General features: G+C 33.4%; 1 protein-coding gene across 8 annotated transcripts; it reads right to left on the bottom strand.

The window, feature by feature from the left end:
• Nucleotides 1-464: 464 nt before the first annotated feature.
• LOC147078138 (solute carrier family 2, facilitated glucose transporter member 6-like) lies at nucleotides 465-17,917 on the bottom strand. Of its 8 annotated transcripts, none has more exons than XM_085940208.1 (10): nucleotides 17,794-17,917; nucleotides 15,039-15,150; nucleotides 11,743-11,942; nucleotides 9,976-10,123; nucleotides 8,544-8,719; nucleotides 6,455-6,572; nucleotides 4,004-4,221; nucleotides 2,640-2,822; nucleotides 2,077-2,163; nucleotides 465-746 (listed from the first exon to the last, which is right to left on the bottom strand). In XM_085940208.1, exons 2-10 carry the CDS (start codon nucleotides 15,142-15,144, stop codon nucleotides 552-554), a joined length of 1,431 nt encoding a protein of 476 aa, XP_085796334.1. In that variant the 5' UTR covers nucleotides 15,145-15,150; nucleotides 17,794-17,917; the 3' UTR covers nucleotides 465-551. The 8 variants fall into 8 exon arrangements, with proteins under 8 accessions (XP_085796334.1, XP_085796330.1, XP_085796329.1 ...); XM_085940204.1 differs by having other exon boundaries at nucleotides 15,039-15,187; nucleotides 17,794-17,898; XM_085940203.1 differs by having other exon boundaries at nucleotides 15,039-15,313; nucleotides 17,794-17,876.
• Between the last annotated feature and the right edge of the window lie 1,546 nt (nucleotides 17,918-19,463).

Below are 19,463 nucleotides of genomic sequence, written 5' to 3'. Positions count from 1 at the left end.
AGTTAGGGAATGCTGTACTTTTGTCCTCTCATAATGTGGCCGAGGTACTGTAGTTTCCTGGTTTTGATACTACGCAGAACTTTCCAGTCCTTCCCCATTCGATTGAGAACTTCAACATTTGTCACCCGGTCAGTAAAAGGAATTTTGAGGATGCGTCTTTACAGCCACATCTTGAAAGCTTCAAGTCTCCGTGACATCTCTTGGTTTAGCGTCCATACTTCCATACCATAGAAAAGAATTGAGAGAACATAACAACGTACCATACGCAGTCTCAGACCTAGGTTAAGGTCTTGACTGCTAAGGAGGCGTATACAATTTGATTAATAGGGCGATTGAGCCGATTTTTTCTAATTAATTAGAAAATTTTCCGAACCAATCTCGGGTTGCCAATCCGTTTTTGCTTATTATACAAGTTATATTATATTAAGGGAAAATGGAAGAGGAGGAAATAAACAACAATTTTTAATGAAAAAAATTAAGCGATAGAGTTATATTATTTTGTTTATTGAAAGAACCTACAGATGAATTCAATAACTAGATTTCTTTTAATATCACGGATTAGCTACTGCAGAAGACTCTAATGTAAAAATATCGTCCATTTTGTTGACTTCCTTCTTTCCCAACAAGATGGCTACAACTTCCTGTGGCGAGCGGCCCCTCGTTTCCGGTAAGAAGATCATGCAGAAAACAGACCCAAACAAACATACAGCGGCAAAGAAGAAGAAGACGATGTGATCTCCGAATGCCTGTGAATTAAGAAAGAGCTCTGTCATGCATTATATTATCGATACAATTTTAAAAATCCAATGTCAAATATAAATCAAAACATATTTATCAAACTTCAAGTGATTATTGTAATACAAACAGATTCATCTAGACAAGTTTCTATGGTTTTTTTTGGTTCGGTACATGTTTAAACACACGCGTTAACATGATTTTACTCCCTACTCCAGTTATCGTTTGTCAATTTATGGCTACGGCAGTATGTTGTAGCTTAACCACTGGGAAATGCCAATAGAAATGGCGTATTTCAAAAAAATACTACGAGTACCTTATGCTTAGGTCAATAATTATCATAAAACAATCATTATTCGTAGGATGTTTTTATGACATTTGAATGGTCAAAAACATAGCTTATAATCAGTACCTTTAGAATTTACCTTCAAATGTGTTAATCGTGCCCATTTTTTGAAAAATAAAATGCCTAATTCTTGTCAAATTCGGGATCACAAAGATTATATATATTTTTTTTTATCGTAAATATTTATATTATTTGAAAAGTAAACAATTTTACTAATGGTTTTATAAATGTGTTCAAAAATTATTAAATCTAAAATTTTTTAACACTACTGGACATGGGTGTACTGAAATATGACTATATTCTAAAACATTAGATCGATAGGTTTAAAAGAGTACTATTTTATGTAATAAAAATACTTTATGCAGTCGTCAAATATTTAAAATAAAATATATAAAGGATAATAAGGCTTCAAAAATAATATATAAATAGATTATCTACAACGTTTAATGAATGTCGAGGCTTATGCACTGAAAATAGCATAAAATCTTCATTTTGACCTACGGAGTGCATGTGGACCCTTAAAGCGGCAGTCATCGACAATAAACACATCGATACAGAATTTAGGCTGTTTGCCTATCGTTTATAATAAACTCCATACAAATTTCCAGATATGTCTGACGTCAGGTAATTAACGGGCCATATAAAATAGACATGGGATTATTTCTCCATTAATTCGCTAGTTTACTTGAGAACGGATGACGCTAGTCACTTATTTTTTATACTAAACTTAATTAAACTAAACGATGTTATAAATTCTGACGATAGATGACTCAATTTCTTACAAATTTCTTTATTTATGTTAATTTAAAATAATAAACTACTTGAAGATCTATATTTTGCTTAGAAGGTAGTCTTTAAATCATCGACTGGTATGGAGCCTTCGCCACTGGTATAGTAAGATAGTACCTACCTAGTTCTGTGTAAAATATTTATATGTGGTGTCAAATAGTTCAGGCCCATAAATTTTTTATTTATGTAATAAACAAAAGTCTTACCTCAACGGCTTTTGCGAAGAATAGCAGAAGAATGAAGTCTGTGGTCCAGATTATCATCACCAATAGTGCTGAACCGACGCCTCTGTTCTAAAGAGTAAACAATTTATTAAAAAAAGCAAAAGTTTAACAATCGAAGCCTCCCCTCAATAATTATCTATGTTACATTCTGGCAGTTTTTAACTAAATACGCATTGCCTCTGTTTTGGCATATTTTGTTTTTTTGATCTAGCAACATTAAGTCATTTCTTTTGATCCGTTATATTGGCCTGCCTACAATAATGATCTATGTATCTGTCAAAATGGAGGATGACAGGAGAGTTTTTGTTAACCCTACGCATGCAAAAAGACTTTACAGAGAAAATTCACATGGAAAATTGGTAGTGGAATAAAAATAAGTGATTAAGGAATTCAGGAAAAGCCTTTTAATTATAAATAAGTTCTTCTCAACAAAATAGTTTTATTTGATTATCTCAAAATGCCCAAATGTAAAATAGACCATGAGGGGGAGGCTTCAATTGCTAAGGCCAGTAAAGTCAGCAAAGCATATTAGATAAGATTAATACCTCGTCTGTAAATATTTCTGACATGATGACGAAAAGAATCGAGCCAAGTCCTATGCTGAAACAGAAGACGCTCACTCCAAGGGCTATCGGTGGAACCGGTGAAGTTTCAGAAGGGAAGACCAGCTGAGCACCCATTGCTCCCATTGCCAAAGCCATGACTAAAGTCGAGGATGCTAGCAGAACCTGAATACAAAAATAATGGTAAAATAATTAAATATATTATAAACATCGCGTAACGTTTTAAGATACTATTTTACAAATAAGTAGTATTGGGATTGTCCGACAACAAAAAATCGGCGGTAACAGGAATTCGCTGTAGTCGCATGGAGAAAACTTCTAGTGATGGTTCTGTCATGGCGGCAACGCGTGCCAGAAGCATATTTAAATACTTTATCGGCTTTTATTTTAGATGCGGCTCCTCTTCTTCTTTGCAATAAACCAAAAGTTTACTAATAATAATTCTAGCATCATTCCTGATCGTTTTAGACATATTTTTTTTATACATATTATATATAAGTTGTATTAACAGACTTTTCGTTTTTACTAGAAATGGATGTTAGCCACTTGCTTAACCTACTAAGTCCACACGTTACCGCTCGGTTATACCGCCTGATAATTATAATTATATATTATGACGAGGTTCAAGTAAGGCCGGGAATATACGGGCAACTTCGTGTTGCTCCTGCTGGCAGCAAACGAGCAGCCGACTACAACAACTTATGCTGCCGTACTTGGCAGCAAATGTGTCAGCGGGAGCTGGAGTTTACGAACTACTACTTTCACTATATGATTCACATTTTAGATTCCAAATGCACTCATAGTTTTTTATGTCACTTATAAAAGCGTCCGTGTAAAAATTATTGTCGTCCATATTTGGCAAAAACTTGGACTGGAATGACGGTGCGCATGACTAGGCGCCAGGTGGTGAGAGAGGTGGGAGGGGCTGAGTTGCTACACCGGGCCGAGTGTATTTTTGACGCGGCGACAAATTAACTGCCGCAACTCGGCGGTTCCGGGCATCGCGTCGACTGCAGCTGCCGAGGTCGGCAACAGTGAGTTGCTGTGTGTGCATGTGTTATGAGTTTTGTATGAAAAATTGGGGATCTCCGAGTTGCCACTGCCGGCAGCAGCAACACGAATATGCCCGTATATTCCCGGCCTAAAGTTTGTTTTTCTTGACGATGTCCGATGTTAATAAGATCATATGGTTCAATGCTCGACCTATTAAGTCCATACTCTGACTGAACACAGAAATTGTACAAGCTTTGGATTTATGTATGTTAGATACTTTCATTCTTTGTCGCACCCACTGAAATACCTTCCATTTCGCGCTTATCTAAATGAAGATAAATACTTTTGAATACCTTCCGTGGTGCTCTGTCCCCAAAAGCTTGTGGAACCAGTGCGCCTATAACCATTAGACTTCCGTAAATCATGGTGCCGGCCAATGGAGAAAATACTCCACCGGCACGGCTGAAGATGGTCTCCGCGTATGCGTGGACTGCGAGGAGCCCGCAAAACGACTGGACTGACGCCATCACTGCGCATATCCAGAACGCCTTCATTGCTGCTCGGTCTTTGACTGAGATAGAAGAGGAATAGGAATATAATTTGATTCTATTTTAATAATATATACCTACATATTATTTATATATCAAAATATAATTCTTAAAACGTTTTTTTATTATTATTATTTTAATCTAGAAAGCCCTCAGAAATATATATATATATATTAGATAGATCTAGAAAAATATGGTACCCGATAGAACTAGTATATTTGTCAATATCCGACGGACACAGGTTCGAGTCTTATGCTTCAAATACACTCTATGACGATCGGTCATATATATGTCGAAAACCCCGTTTCTTATGTTAGCGTCCTGTGTCACAGGGTGTCACAGAGTGTAAATACGATGTCATAGCTGTCATACAATATGTATGTATAAATGTCGGAATGGCATAGATTTGATCATAAACACTAAAACGCTCTTAGCATATATGTCCCCGATCGTCATATAGTCTATTTGAACCTTTATTGGGCACCATATTTTCTTTTAAGTTTTTTTTGAAATAGTTATATTTCTGAGGTATTCCAAATTATGTACCTATATCAAAATATCAGTAAAATCTGTCAATATTTTGAGTTAAGGTAGTCAAAGAGGCGGTAACAATTAATGATTTTTTTAAAGATTGACGTCGATTCAGGATCAGTGGAGTATATTTAAATTGTTAGAAAAAAACAGACACCGTTTTTTTGCTGAGGTATTTTAACTTATGGACATCCCTCGTATGAAGACTTTAGCTAGAAAATCTGTTACCTCTACGATTTTGTTGCTTTCTAAGTATTATGTGTCTATTATTAAAAATATTAGTAGTTATTTACAAAGTTTTATCGCTAGAAACATTCGTCAGTCGATATTAATACTGTGGAAATTCCACTTAATTGTGGATAAAAATCCAGAATGATAAATTACACATCGTTTTCAAGAACTTAGACAATCTTATGACACTATATTGAATATAGGTACCCAATAAAGATTTGCAAAATATAGTTAAGATCGCAAGATCATAAACTGAATGATTATTTGATGTGTCGAAATTTTGCTGATTGGGTTTTAGAGCTACTTGAAACAAGCCCAATATTTCATGAAAAAATCATCTTCATCGATGAAGCTCATTTTTGGTTAAATGAGTTTGTAAATAAGCACAATTGAACGTAGTTATACACAAAGCAGCCAAGCCAAAATTTTGAAAAAAAAGAGTTATTGTGATATCTATAATCTCATACGTTTGTTTTACGTTCTGTACAAATCAGCCAAGCTGCTGTCATACAAAAAATTCATATAAATGCGTTTTAAAGATTTTACAAATTACAGAATATGACTTTTTTGATCTGCATAAAGCAACCAAGCTGCTGTCATATAAATTCGTTTTAAAAAATATGCCATTTTGGATCTGCATAAAGCAACCATATGATAATATTATGTACCTAATTATTAAAATCATAATTGTGTAAGGTGTGTTTTTCTACATTCAATTAATAAACACTATTTTCTCAATAAAATTTTTCATTTTATTATATATATAATTTAATATATAGATTTTTCATATAAAACTAGTGCCAGGCAGCTAAATATTAATTTATAATTTACAAGTATTTCGAATTATTTTCAGAACTTTGAAATTCCCATAATATTTAAGTAACTTAAAACCTTAACTTAAAACGTTAACTTAGTAAATTAAAGAAAATAGTTACAAAAATAAAGATTTTTCTTACAAAAATAAAGAGTTGGCTAACAGTAGGTATACATCCAAAGGCTTTGTGGATTTAAAGAAACACACTTTATTTAAAAGTGCATCTCTGATTGAGGTTGGTGTGGAATGGCTGCTTTGCGTATAACTACGCTCAATTGTCGCATTTGAAGTAATGTAAACCCAAATGCTATTCTTGAAACACCTTTAAATCCACAAAAATTAACAGTTTGTTGTAGGTTATAGTCTAGAGGTGTAATTGGACCGTATTTTTTTAAAAACAAAAATGACAATGCTGTTACCGTCAATGGAGAACGCTACAGGAACATGATTGCATAAATTAGATGATTTTGATCTGGACGATATGTGGTTCTAAGAAAACTGTACGTCTATAGGTCGTGATATAATCAACTTAATGAGAGAAAAGTTCAGTAGGTATATTATTTTATAGTAATAATTTTATAACCCTGTATGACCGTCGGCATTACATACATAAATATTTCGAAATACTAGTTTATGAAGATTAACTTTTCAACAAGTAACCTCAGCTAAAAAAAACTTACAAAAAGAACGGAGAGACGCAGTTTTGACTGATCCAGCTTGCTGGAGAATCAAGTGTTCCAGTGCTTCCTCAGCTACCTGCGAAGATCCTCGCAACCAAGTCAAAACCTTCAATGCTTCCTTAATATTAAACAAAGACAGTTTATTCTCATCATATTTGACAGACACTTATAATGATTATTATGTTATCACTGTTGCTTAAGTATTATAGTCGATAACAGGATATGAATTTGTATACTGATATATTCTCCACTGAAGACACAATGAAGTTATAAAGTTATTTTTTCGATAATATTAATTATGGAAACTCTATGTTATATATTATTATATGTTACGCCGAATGTGCGAAATTGACTATTACGTGAAATGTGCAAAATTTCGCCTTATTCATGTAATAGTCAAGCCCGTTGCCTTATTCATGAATTAGGTAAATTACCTGCCGAGTGCGTGAATTCGCCAGGGTATGGAATTCTTAAACTGTCAACATGACAGTAGAAAAAGTAAATTTAATACGGATGATTTTATTAGTTATAATGGGACATAAAATAATATTATTATTATTAGGTTAGGTTAGGTTTTGTAATTCTAAATTCAACTGAATGTCCATTTTGAGGTTAACTAACAAGTGTCAACAAACGATCACAAACAAACCATCGACCATTGCCTGAGACCCAAGCACGAATCAAATCGCGAAAATACCTTTTAATAAAATTCTTCCGTTATCATATTATTATAGTTCTAGATATTTTTTGCGCATAGTAAATGGATATGAACGTCATTGTAGTTATTGATTGGTATATTTTTATATAATCAATGACGTTTGACACATTTGGTTAGTTTGATTAGTTGCAAAATACACCACCGGAGCGCGACCATCTATTTTTACCAATGCATGAGCATTTGACACATTTGGTTTAGTTGCAAAAAACACCATCGTAGCGCTTCTATCTAATTTTCCCAATGCATGAAATAGGCAGAAAAATTACTGCCGAATTCACGCACTCGGCAGATATTTTGCCTGATTCATGAATAAGGCAACTGGCTTGCAATTTTTCATGAAATAAGCAAAATTTTGCTGATTTTATGTAATACGCAATTTCACACATTCGGCGCAACAAAATATATACTTTTATATGAAAAAGCACATCAGAGTCATGTCAAAGCTACTAAGTCTTTTTAACATATTATTATAATAAAATGGCCGTATTGTAGACAGCGACATTTTTTTTCGACTTATAATAATTATTATAATTTTTTTTCTCGTTAAAACATTGTAAATTATTATTAAGAATTAGGTTTCTAGACATGTTTTTTCAATTTTAGGAAAATGTCGCATTTTCTTTCTACTGTCTAACTTATTTACGATAGTTGGAAACACCTGCGGTTTTAGAGACGGAAGCTATGCTATAAATAAATCACATATATAATAGCGCCTATACACGTGCATGGATTTACTGGCAAGAATAGTGAGTATTTATTTATACGTAACTGTTTATTTATACGTAAAAGTGCTGACTGTCTCACCAATCTCATTCTTTAAGAGTGAGCGAGACGCGATGTTATCATTTAATGGTGCTATTTTGTACTATTTGGCTGGCAGTGAAAATCGGTCAACCTAAAAATTCGTTCATAGTTCGTTTTTTTGCCGGCAGGTTCGTCACTATTGATCTACTGCGCAGATGCAGATCGAAAAAATCCTTCACATGAAAATTCAGAAGCTTTTCTTTTTTGATTCATGCATGCAAGCTTGTAACTGCAGGATAATACAATATGTTTACCCATACATTTTCTTGTTGTGCCCGCGATAACACTTACAGTCAACAGTAAATCCATGCACGTGTAAACGAGGTATTATGTTTGAAGTGCGATAGTTTAAACAGAATATGACGAAGTTAGAGCGACACCGAGCGACAGAAAACGATGGAATATGCTTAATCTAAGAGCAGATATAATGACGATTACAATAGTTAAATTTACCCAATTTAACTATTGTTAAAAATTTCAAGGTTAAGTTGTTCCATTATAACTATGCATATCATCTATGCTACTAACTATTTTATCGTGGAGCTTAATTTATGGAAACGTTGGTACCTTTGGTTTATCTTTCAGAATGAGTTGGGCTGGTGACTCTGGCATGGTCCACCAGAGTGGGAAAAATAACAAACATAACCCAACATAAATCCAAGCGACTGCATCATATGACAGAGACGGGCCCAGGGCATAGGCGATTAGGATACCTAACGCGTAGAATAGCGCCAACATCCCTCCTGAAAAGTTTCATTTTGATTTAATGTAAAATAGATTAATTATTTATAATATTAAGAAAATATATCATTATATTCGACTGTGGAAAGGCAAAAGGACTTAACCCTCAGATTAAAAAAAATAGGTTTATTGGATAATTATTTTTTAAATTATTAATAACCATGTCATTGATTTTTCGTACAAGGTTAGTAATTTTGAACAATCACATAATATAACATTGTCAAAAGGATGTAAGCTGTAGATGCCGAATTATTATCTAAATTTATCTTGTAATTAAAAGAATAAGGAAATAAAGTGGGAAAAAGACTTAACTTGTGTTTTTTTTAATTATCTAAATATGTTTCTATTTAATGTTTTCAGATACATATTTTTTAATAATAAGTATTTTTCCGCTAGGTGCCTCTGGTAGGTAGAGGTATCGCCTTAAACTGCCCGCCGAGACAAACCACAAGACCTACCGCTCGCCTCTACGTTTCTGACATAAAAAATATAAGCCCAGTCGCATATTAAACATAGTATCGACAGGGAATATAGTCATAAATAAAAATTGGGCGCAACATACAACTTTCTTCCGTACGCAAATGGGTGCCGGGACAGTGACGTCACACGGGAAGCCAAAATGAATGACGAAGTGAAAAATCTCGGGAGTGTACGGGAAAATTGTTGCATGTAACATCAGCTGTTTTTTTCAAACTAAATGTAACTAGCAACTATTTAGTTACATGTGCGAGCCGGCTAAAAGCCAGCTGGTGGAGGACATCTGCGCGGGGTATAGAGGGAGAAGACACAACGTCTTGTGGTTATGTCGGCGGACAGCTTTAGCCGGCTCTCACATCAAAACTCGTCACGCTTAAAACGTATAGAATACGTCTATGTGACGTCATCGTTATTCAACACAAACAACAAAACACACGTTGCCAAGCGGAGCTCCGCAGATTAGTCGAATGCGACTGTTTCGCTTGAAAAAAACATCTGTTGTTGCAAATCGACAAGTTGCATCCTTCTCGGGCTCTGAGTCGAAGAGTCAAAGTCACGTACGAACACCTACAAATTGGTCATTCCTATACCGGCTCGCGATCACCGCATTCAAATATCTATACGTTTCGAAGGCTACGCGCGACTGTCGCTAGGCAGATGTGCGCGGTCTTCACAAGCAACACTGGATCTCAGTTTTCGAAAGGTTCGTTCGGCACACGAGACGAGTTTTGATGTGAGAGCCGGCTTGTTTACACGTACATGTTTTACAAAATCTGCTTACCTAATACTGCTCGTAATCTGGGTGTGGCGACTTCAGTATTGTACAAATATGGAACTGTGATTGCTCCAGAAGCCCCTGCGCCTGCAAACACCCGAGCCGTTAACACGAAACCGATCTCTCTGCTTGACAGTATTAATATCCAGTTTATCTAAAATAATGAAAAAACAAAAAAAAATGACTTTTTATTACTCATACAGGGAAGATAGATTAACAATCATGGATGCATCAACAGCTTTTCAAGTTTTTCATAATGCTGTAGTTTCAATAATAGAATCTTCAAGAATTCTCAAATCTCGTGTATAATTTTATTAATCGGTTTGGAATAAGGATTGCAATACCGAATGAAAATATCAATACCGGTATTTCGGTATCTCCTATTGAATACCGGTATTAATGAAATATAGAAAAAAATAGAAGTATCTACCAATAACTATAGATATAAAAATCTCTTTAAAATATTAATATTTCATAGAAAAAATAGGTAAAAGTGAGATATCGTCGCTGTAGGATTGCTTTGTCGAATAGACCAAATGTTCGGGAGACGAAAAACAAATTTCATAATCCTATTTTTAAATACATTGAGATATTTAAATTGTTATTTTTACAGCCTACGAATGATGTATTCATTACCATTACAAAGTAATTTAAAGAAAAGGATGGTTCTGGTCCATTTAGATACAAAAAAATATTCTGCATTAAAAGGTCGATTTCGATAAAAAAGGATATTCGACATACCAATCCTATAGCGACGATATGGCAGAGATGTTAAAGTTTACAAATACTTAGTAGGTAGGCACTTAGTTGAATGATTGGCACCTTCGTCTACGAATGATCTTTCAATAAATTTATATTATAAGCAGTGTTTCCTGTAAGGTGAGCGCGTATGCGATTTCTCTTTCAAGTGCGACTAAAGCGAGCACGCAAATGACATTTTATTCATAACATTTTAAGTCATATTTTTGTAACCTAATGAAAAATGGTATGTGTGTGTTTGTGGGGGGGGGGGGGGGGGGTGTAAATTTACCGAACCGCATGACACCGACCCTAGTTACGCCACTGCTCAGATGCGTTGATGATCCACACACACAATGGAAAAAATAGAAAGAAACTAGACATCGCGTAATCCGACAAAATTCTATAGTCCTATTAAACCTTTTATGTTTGTTAATACATTTTGTTTCCACTTTCAATAGGTACCAAATATAGGCAATGAGACAACTGGACGCCAGGACAATTTGACGCCGCACTGTCGTAGACACGTATACAGAACGTAAACGAGGAATTTTAATCAGTTTCTATCTACTACTTAGTAGTTTTAATTCATTTTACTTCTAACATAATGTTTTTTTTTATTGCGGATTGAGAATTACCATGCCTAAGGCTTTATATAAAAGTAGAAAAACTTTTTTTTCGTTGGAACTTAAACATATGCACGATTAAATCATTATTTAAGTGTGCATATTCAAATTCTCTCCAACAATTAAATCATAATATTATAATCTATATATAAATATTAATATTAAATATATTTTTTTAAATTATCTAAGTATACGTACCTAACGTCTATTTATTTTCGAATTGCATGGCGTCCAGTTGTCCCGGCGCCAAATTGTCCTAGACAACGAATATATCGGTATTGTCTGATTTTCAAAACTGGTATTTCGATATCGAAAAATACTGAAATACCGGTTTTAAAATACCTACATGTATTGCAATCCCTAGTTTGGAACATTCTTTTTTAATTTAATAACTTAATATTTGACTCACCAAAAAGCATAATGCTACAGTGCATCCTGCAGCCTTACGGCCTCTGGAATCAGCAATTATTCCGAAGAACGGAGATGAGACGAGAGCTCCTAAGCAAAATGCGCCTCCAACCCATCCGCCTTCATCCCCGGTCTCCAATTGTGGTAGTGCGCTAGAGGTCCAGGCTATTGCGGCACCATCCATATAAGCTAGGATACTACCTAGAAGTCAGATTAATATCGGTTAGGGTTACGCTTTTTCCACCCAGTATATATATTATATTATAAAGTCTTGACTGACTTTGACCTCTTTCCATGACGTACGTACATATCAGATTCACAGCTGAAAATAGAACAGGAATTTTTAGGTACCTGAGAAGATCAATATTTCGAAATTGTAACCGTCATCGACGACTTTGAGATTCTAAAGCTTACATTATTTTTTATTTTATTACAACGTTTTATTAGGTCGTATTTTTTTGTCCGTTGGTTGTTTATCCGGTACAAATCTTTCAATCGATTTTTAACTAACTTCCCGACTAGCTAAACATTTGAACCTTTTATAATATATCAGAACACGATGCCAATGCATTTTTTAATACTTTTAGCCATCATTAAGTAGAATTGAATTCGTTTTCAGTTAACTCTGTTTTGTATGAAAAGTTATTTTGGAAGAAATCCGTAATCCAATCCACTATTATTGGTTGCTATTGGGTCCTAGCAACTAAATTATTAATATATACGTGCGTTACTATGGAAATCAATATGAATGTCAAAATGACATTTCAGTATTATTTCTATCAAGTACAAATTTTTTTGATCGTTTAAGCTAGTCAAGTCAAGTTTATATGATTCAACAGAAACTTTAAAAACGTTGTATATAAAAAGTTCTTATCTTGTAATTGTTATATAATTATTATTATACTGTACCTTGGAGCTAAAAGTGCGGAAGTCACATTTTTAAGTTAAGTATCTAGATTTAAATGTGTATTCACGTTCTCATTTGGGAGTCCAATGTCACATGATCTTCAAAATAATTACTTCTAAAATAACGGTAGTCCAATTATTATACTTTAGAGTTGAAAGAGTGGATGTTCAATTTAAGTATTTTTTTTCTTTAAGCTATAGCAAAAAAAGTGAGGATTTTAATTAGATTATAATAATTTACTATGTTAAAACTGGTCTCCTGCAAAATATTGAATATGTGACTTCCTTCTTTTTATTTTTGGTTGAAGTACAGTCATAATCGAAACAGATATTTAAAGAAAAATAGTTAGTATAATATAGTATGTATATAATGTTCAACGTATGTAATGATTTACATTTTATACGCATCTAGTTTAATATATATAATTCATATGGTAAAAATATTGGGAAAAATACAAAATACCTAGACATAGTTTCTGAGTTTTGAAATCAAAATAAAATATCCATAAATCACATACAACTATATACTCTAACTAGGTAGATACAAGAAGGTAAGTATATTAGATTTTTTACAAGTCGGTTTACTGGAAGCCAGGCAGAAACAGCGCTAATTTTTATAGCCGATTTTGGCAAAATTCATGAATTTAAGAATGAAGACCTAACCTAACCGAACCTAATAAATAATCCAGTATACCTATCGGTTATTTTCAAATTTTGTTTGCCGCTGGCTTCACTTAAACCGACAAGAACCATTTTTTTAATACGCGTAGCTGAACCAATTCAATTTTTCTTATTAGAAGTAAACCTTTAATTATTAAAATTGAGCAGAAACAGATTTTCATTCCTCACTTCCGTATATTGATACGTAGCTGAATGGAAACAAAAACAATCATGCGTTTCAGGACCGAAATGCTGTGTGAAGGTCGACTTTTTGCTAGCGCCTGGATAATCTGTACATTTAATGGGGAAAACGTGTCATATAGTGATATTTAGTTTTTTCTCATCTTAGAAATAAATATTTTAATGACCACATAAAATATATTAATACAATAAAACAGTATTGTCATGCTAAACTTGATAATAAAACCATATTTGGAACGTATTTCAGATGTCCGGGATTTAGCACATTTTAAAAATTTTATTGTGTCAACACACGCATTATATTTTCAATTTTCATTGAATTTAGCTGATTATTGTCAAATATAATTATTGGTAAATAATTATTCAAAGAAGTATGTAATCAAATCATGATTTTGGAGAAATTGCAACATTTTACGTTCCGTAATTGCCTTGATTTATACTTTTATAACAGTTTTATTTATTATTATGTGAACGTGCATTTTTTCTCTTTTAAAAATACTAAAAAATTAGTGATAAGAATAATTTTTATTCCAAAACATCATTTTATAATAGCACTTTTATTTTATAATAGCGTTTGATATTTTCAGACATGTAAAATTACGTTTCATTTTCAAACAATTTTTTATTATAAAAATTCAAAGTTGAATTTCAATATTATCATTACAAATTATAAATTTAAGTCGTTCACAACATGACATTTAAAAACAAAGAAACAGTGTTAAGAAGAAATAAATATTATTATGCAGTATCACAAAAACATAAGTATTATAATACAAGGAAGTACACCGATTGAGCTGAGTGGACCCTATTTTAGGAATTTATAAAACAACGTCCACCTATACTCATCATCACATAGGTAGACTATATCAACATTCGAAGCGATTTGGTTAAACAGAGTTATTGCCCTCCCAATTGGCATTACCAATCGTAGGTTAGTTCTGCTCCTCGGGAGAACAAACAACTGATGCTCCAGATTTATAAGACAGTTATCAGGGACACACAAGTCAATACCACCAAAAATGACAGAGTTCTCATTTACACCACGTATAAGTCGAAAAAAATACGTGGCCAAATATTGATATCCTCTAGACCTTCAGATGATAATAATATATAAAACAGCCATACAATATATCGTCACTGTTCTGGCAGAAGACACTAATTCGAAAAAATGACATATTGAGTTAGTCATACCAAAATGTTCCTTATTTCAAACTTTACCGTCTGGAAACCTTCTTAATAAATAAACAGTAATAATTATAGTCATCCTTTTTACGATTACTTAATAAACTCACATGATAGACTATTTCAAACATTTTAACAACTTCAAAGTCAAATTACTCAAAACTAGTATTCTCCAGTTAGTGTGTTCTGCCGGAACAGAGACGATATTATATACGACCACCACACAGCACTACATCCCTTAAGATAGAATTCACCACTGTGGTGAAAATTCCATTTGATTCTAACCCAGTTTCACAAGTAAAAGACAAATATTACATATAGACATAAATTTTAAAATAATATACTTACATATAATAGATGCTATGTATTGTTTAATAACAGTTTCATTGTTATTTTTTTTAAGAATAACATTTTCTTTTGTGGCACTGTTGCACTGTGCGTCTTCCAAGGACATTCTTCACTGAAAGAGTTATTTACAGTAGCTAGTAAAACATATACTGTGATAATATTATCATTAATTTTTATTATTTTTCACATAAATTACAGTAATATTAAACTCTGTGTCGTTAATATCACTGTGTTTAAACATACTTTTTTTATTACTTAAATGTTTTTTTACTGATCTATATTAAAGGAATTTAATGGAATACAATTCATTTTTGGTATTTAAATAATTAAAAATATGTACTAGTATAAAAGGTTAAGATCTAAGATGTGATACCATATTGGTATTCTTATAGGTTGTAATATGTACGTGTATTATTCTAGTTAAACTAAATCTTACTAAATCATGATGGGCGCATAGTGTTGTCTTCATTTAAATCAAAATTATAGTACACCCGATCCTCTTTTTGCACAGGGGATACGTTTCAAAGATCGCTGTGCAAAACAAAACCGTGGAAAAAAAGATAAGGTGCCCATACAAAAATTGTAGATAGGTTCCATTACTTAAAATCAACTCAAAATACGAAAGTCTTGAACTCAAAAATAAATCGAATTTATTTTTTATTTATACATAAAAATACATAATCTTCGATTTAAATTAAATTTAGCATAGAGAAATATATTCATTCAGTGTCGCTACGTGACAATGAACGTGCCCGTTTACTGCTGTATTTTACTGGCAAAAAATCACTCATCGCTGGAAATATTTAATGACGCTGACGCCGAAGAACGCGGCGCGTCTCTCGTATCGAACCAGGAGTGACTGACTAGTAGCGCCATGTATGTACGTATGTATGTCTAGGCGGCATCCGGTGACAACATAGTATGCACCAGTGGCGTGCGGTCCATTGCAACGCAATTTTTTGATATAATATGTACATACATACATATTTTTATTCTTTTAGTTTTAAGTTTTAAATAAATCGAATTTATTTATTATTTATACATTAAAATATGTATATCTATATAAAAATACATAGTTTTTGATTTAAAATAAATTTGGCATAGAGAAATATATTCATTCAGTCTCGTTATTTGATAATAAACGTGCCCGTTTACTGCTGTTTTTCTCTGGCGAAAAATCACTCTCATCACTGGAAATATTTAATGATGCTGACGCTGAAGCACACGGCGCGTCTCTCGTATCGAACCCGAAGTGACTAACTAGTGTCGCCATGTATATACGTATGTATATCTGGGTGGCATCGGATGACAACAAATGGCGTGCAATTTTTTGATAACTATGTAGGTACATACATAAGTATTTTTATTAATTTTAGATTTTTTAAACCATGTTAAAGCAAAAAAATCAGTGTAAATAAAAGATAATAAAAAATAATCGGTACTTTTTTTAAACCGTGTTATTTCGAAACCGTGCAAAAAAAGCCGTGCAAAAAGAGGATCGGGTGTACATCCGTTTAAAAAGAAAATATGTGTTGGATTTCTTTCTCATTCAACAAAGCTCTTTGGCGTACTGGGCAAACAAAATCTTTCTGACGCTCTGCTGACTCATGTTAAAATGCAAATAACAGGTACAAAAAGAAACTTTTATGATATTTATAGAAGTTTTTGGATATTACTACTATCAATCAAGAGTAATTGATGGAATTTGAATTTAAATTCCATCGTACTTAAGTTATGTACTATTCTATTTGAGTCGTTTTTTAGGGACCCTAATCTCACCTTTCGACATCTTCATGCACAATACGCACTCACCGATGGTCAATGACACACGGACAACGAAATCAATTAATACTCGCTTATTATATAAACTCAATTTGTAGATTATTGGTTAATAAAAAAGACCTTATAGAATTTAAAAATAATTCTGGTATTTATAGATATCAGTGCAATAATTGTACAAAATTGTACATAGGGAAAACTACGAGAAAATTAAATATTAAAATATTATAGTATCTGGCAGCCCAATGACTGGAGAAGGATACATCAACATTTACGAACCATTTATTATATAATAAAAATCATACATTTACAACAATACATTACTGTAACTATAAGAGTATAATATATGGTAAATATACTTATTATATTTAAAAAAAAAATAGCATCCCTTAAATCGCCCGGCTAATACCATGCAAAAATGATTACGTCATTGTCATTTCTGATATTTCCTACATATTACAACGTTTTTCTCAGCTTGTATTCTTATTTGTCCGGTACAAATCTTGCAATCGATTTTTAACTAACTTCCCGACTAGCTAGACATTTGAAACTTTTATAATATATCAGAACACGATGCTAATGCATTTTTTAATACTTTTAGCCATTTTTAAGTAGAATTGATTTCATTTTCAGTTAATTCTGTTTTGTATGAAAAGTTATTTCGGAAGAAATCCGTAAAAAGTAAAACTATTATAGGTTGCTAAGTGGGTCCTAGCAACTAAATTATTAATATTAATATATACGTGCGTCACTATGAAAATCAATATGAAGTGTCAAAATGATATTTCAGTATATTTATTCTGTATTTCTATCAAGTACAATTTTTTTTAATCATTTAAGTCAGTCAATTCAAGTTTACATGATTCAACAGAAAATTTAAAAACGTTGTAGGTATATAAAAAGTTATTTTAATCTTGTAATTATTTTTATTTAAATTTATTTTTGATAGATAGTACGCGAAGCAAAATTATAGTACATGCACTATAAGCATTGTACGGCTGACAACACTGCGCGTGCCGTCGGACTGATCACACAGTTGACTTAATTAATTATGATTCTCGTCTTGATCACATTGCCGGATAACAACATCTACTAACTGTGCAGTGTACATAGCTAAGTATTTTAAAAATCCTAAAACAACACTCCAACAATCATTGTAGCAATATGATTTTATTATGTTGCAACACATATTCATTTTATAATATACTTAGAATGATCGTAGAGTGCTTGACATGATATACCAATTAGGGAACTCAGGCGCGCACACAGAAAAATGGTTTTGAAATGGTTTGATTTTAAAAAAAAAATATTCATCATAATTTTTTATTGATGTTAAAAGCGAGGTTAATAACATCTAGCACGTGCCACTGATTTCCACGCTTACCCCGCCTACTACTTATAGATTCTCGTCATTCGGGTACATTCGTCATATCCAGACACCACGCTTTGAATTTAGCGATATATACCTTTTAGATGTGCTGTAGAGGCTTTGTATTCGTATACAAACCTACAAACTGTCATGTTGGCTATGGTCATTGATAGATGATAGCCAACTACGCAAACAGAAAACGGTCGCATTTCGACTGTCCCAAAATTAGTTGCTTTTATAATATCATCTTCCTACTATGTAGTCTATATACACGCGCAACTCCGTGTAATCTCTTCCACGGCGCTACATCCCGGGGTGGGATTTGGCCTCCTCCACAACCGCTCTCCACCCACTCCGGTCTCTCGCCACACTTCTCCAGTTACCGGGTCTTCCCATATGAAGCCAGTCCACTTCTACGGCGTCAGCCCATCTCCTTCTTGGACGGCCTCTGGGTCTCTTCCGTTGCGGTAGCCACTTCGTTATGATCCTTGGCGCTCTAACTTCAGGCATTCTCTCCATATGTCCCGCCCATCGTAGTCTTTGGGACTTACAGTATCTTATGATTGTTTGCTGTAACTCCGTGCAATATTTAATCAAATTCAAATCATAATGTAAACCTTTCGTAACAAACAAAAATCAATGTGACAGTCATTGGTGCTGTGTTAATCTTTGTATAACTACAATATAAAACCCAAGAAAATACCCACTGTGTATTATTTCAACTGTGTCCCGAACCACCATATCACACTAACACAACGCAACCTTCCAAAACATTATCAATCATATAATATCGGGGGCTACATCAGCAACTCAGAGATACATAATGCCTCACGGGGATATTAAATCAAACATTGGATCCCCGAGATAGTTTCACCAATTTATGAGTGCCACGGATTTTCAAGTGACAACAGGCTTTACGTGTCGTAAATAACGAGAGGGCCAACCCGCTTAGAAGGCTGTTTCACAGTTAAATCATTTTGATTACGATCCTCAGTTATGAGGTCCTGACGAAAAATAAGAACAACTAGTTTGCCATTTACCTAAATAATTTGTATTTTTTCCTTTTCTGGGGGGGGGGGGAGATCCGGGAAGAAAAGCAAAAAATATTTTTTCTCGAGTGTGGAGAAATATGGAACAAACTTAAACACGTCGTTTCAAAGAACATGTCATTTGCAAGAGTTACGTTTGTGTCATAATATGGATGAAAGTTAGTCACGTGAATGGAACACGTATTAACTATTTGTAACATTTGAGGATACTGGGTTTGCTTTTTGTTT

This window comes from Rhyacophila brunnea, unplaced genomic scaffold, assembly GCF_057557595.1.
Source record: "Rhyacophila brunnea isolate RB1 unplaced genomic scaffold, BYU_Rbru_1.0 scaffold_12, whole genome shotgun sequence".
Lineage (NCBI taxonomy): Eukaryota > Metazoa > Arthropoda > Insecta > Trichoptera > Rhyacophilidae > Rhyacophila > Rhyacophila brunnea.
Note: the sequence above shows the minus strand (reverse complement) of the source record. Positions and strands in the feature narration are given on the sequence as shown.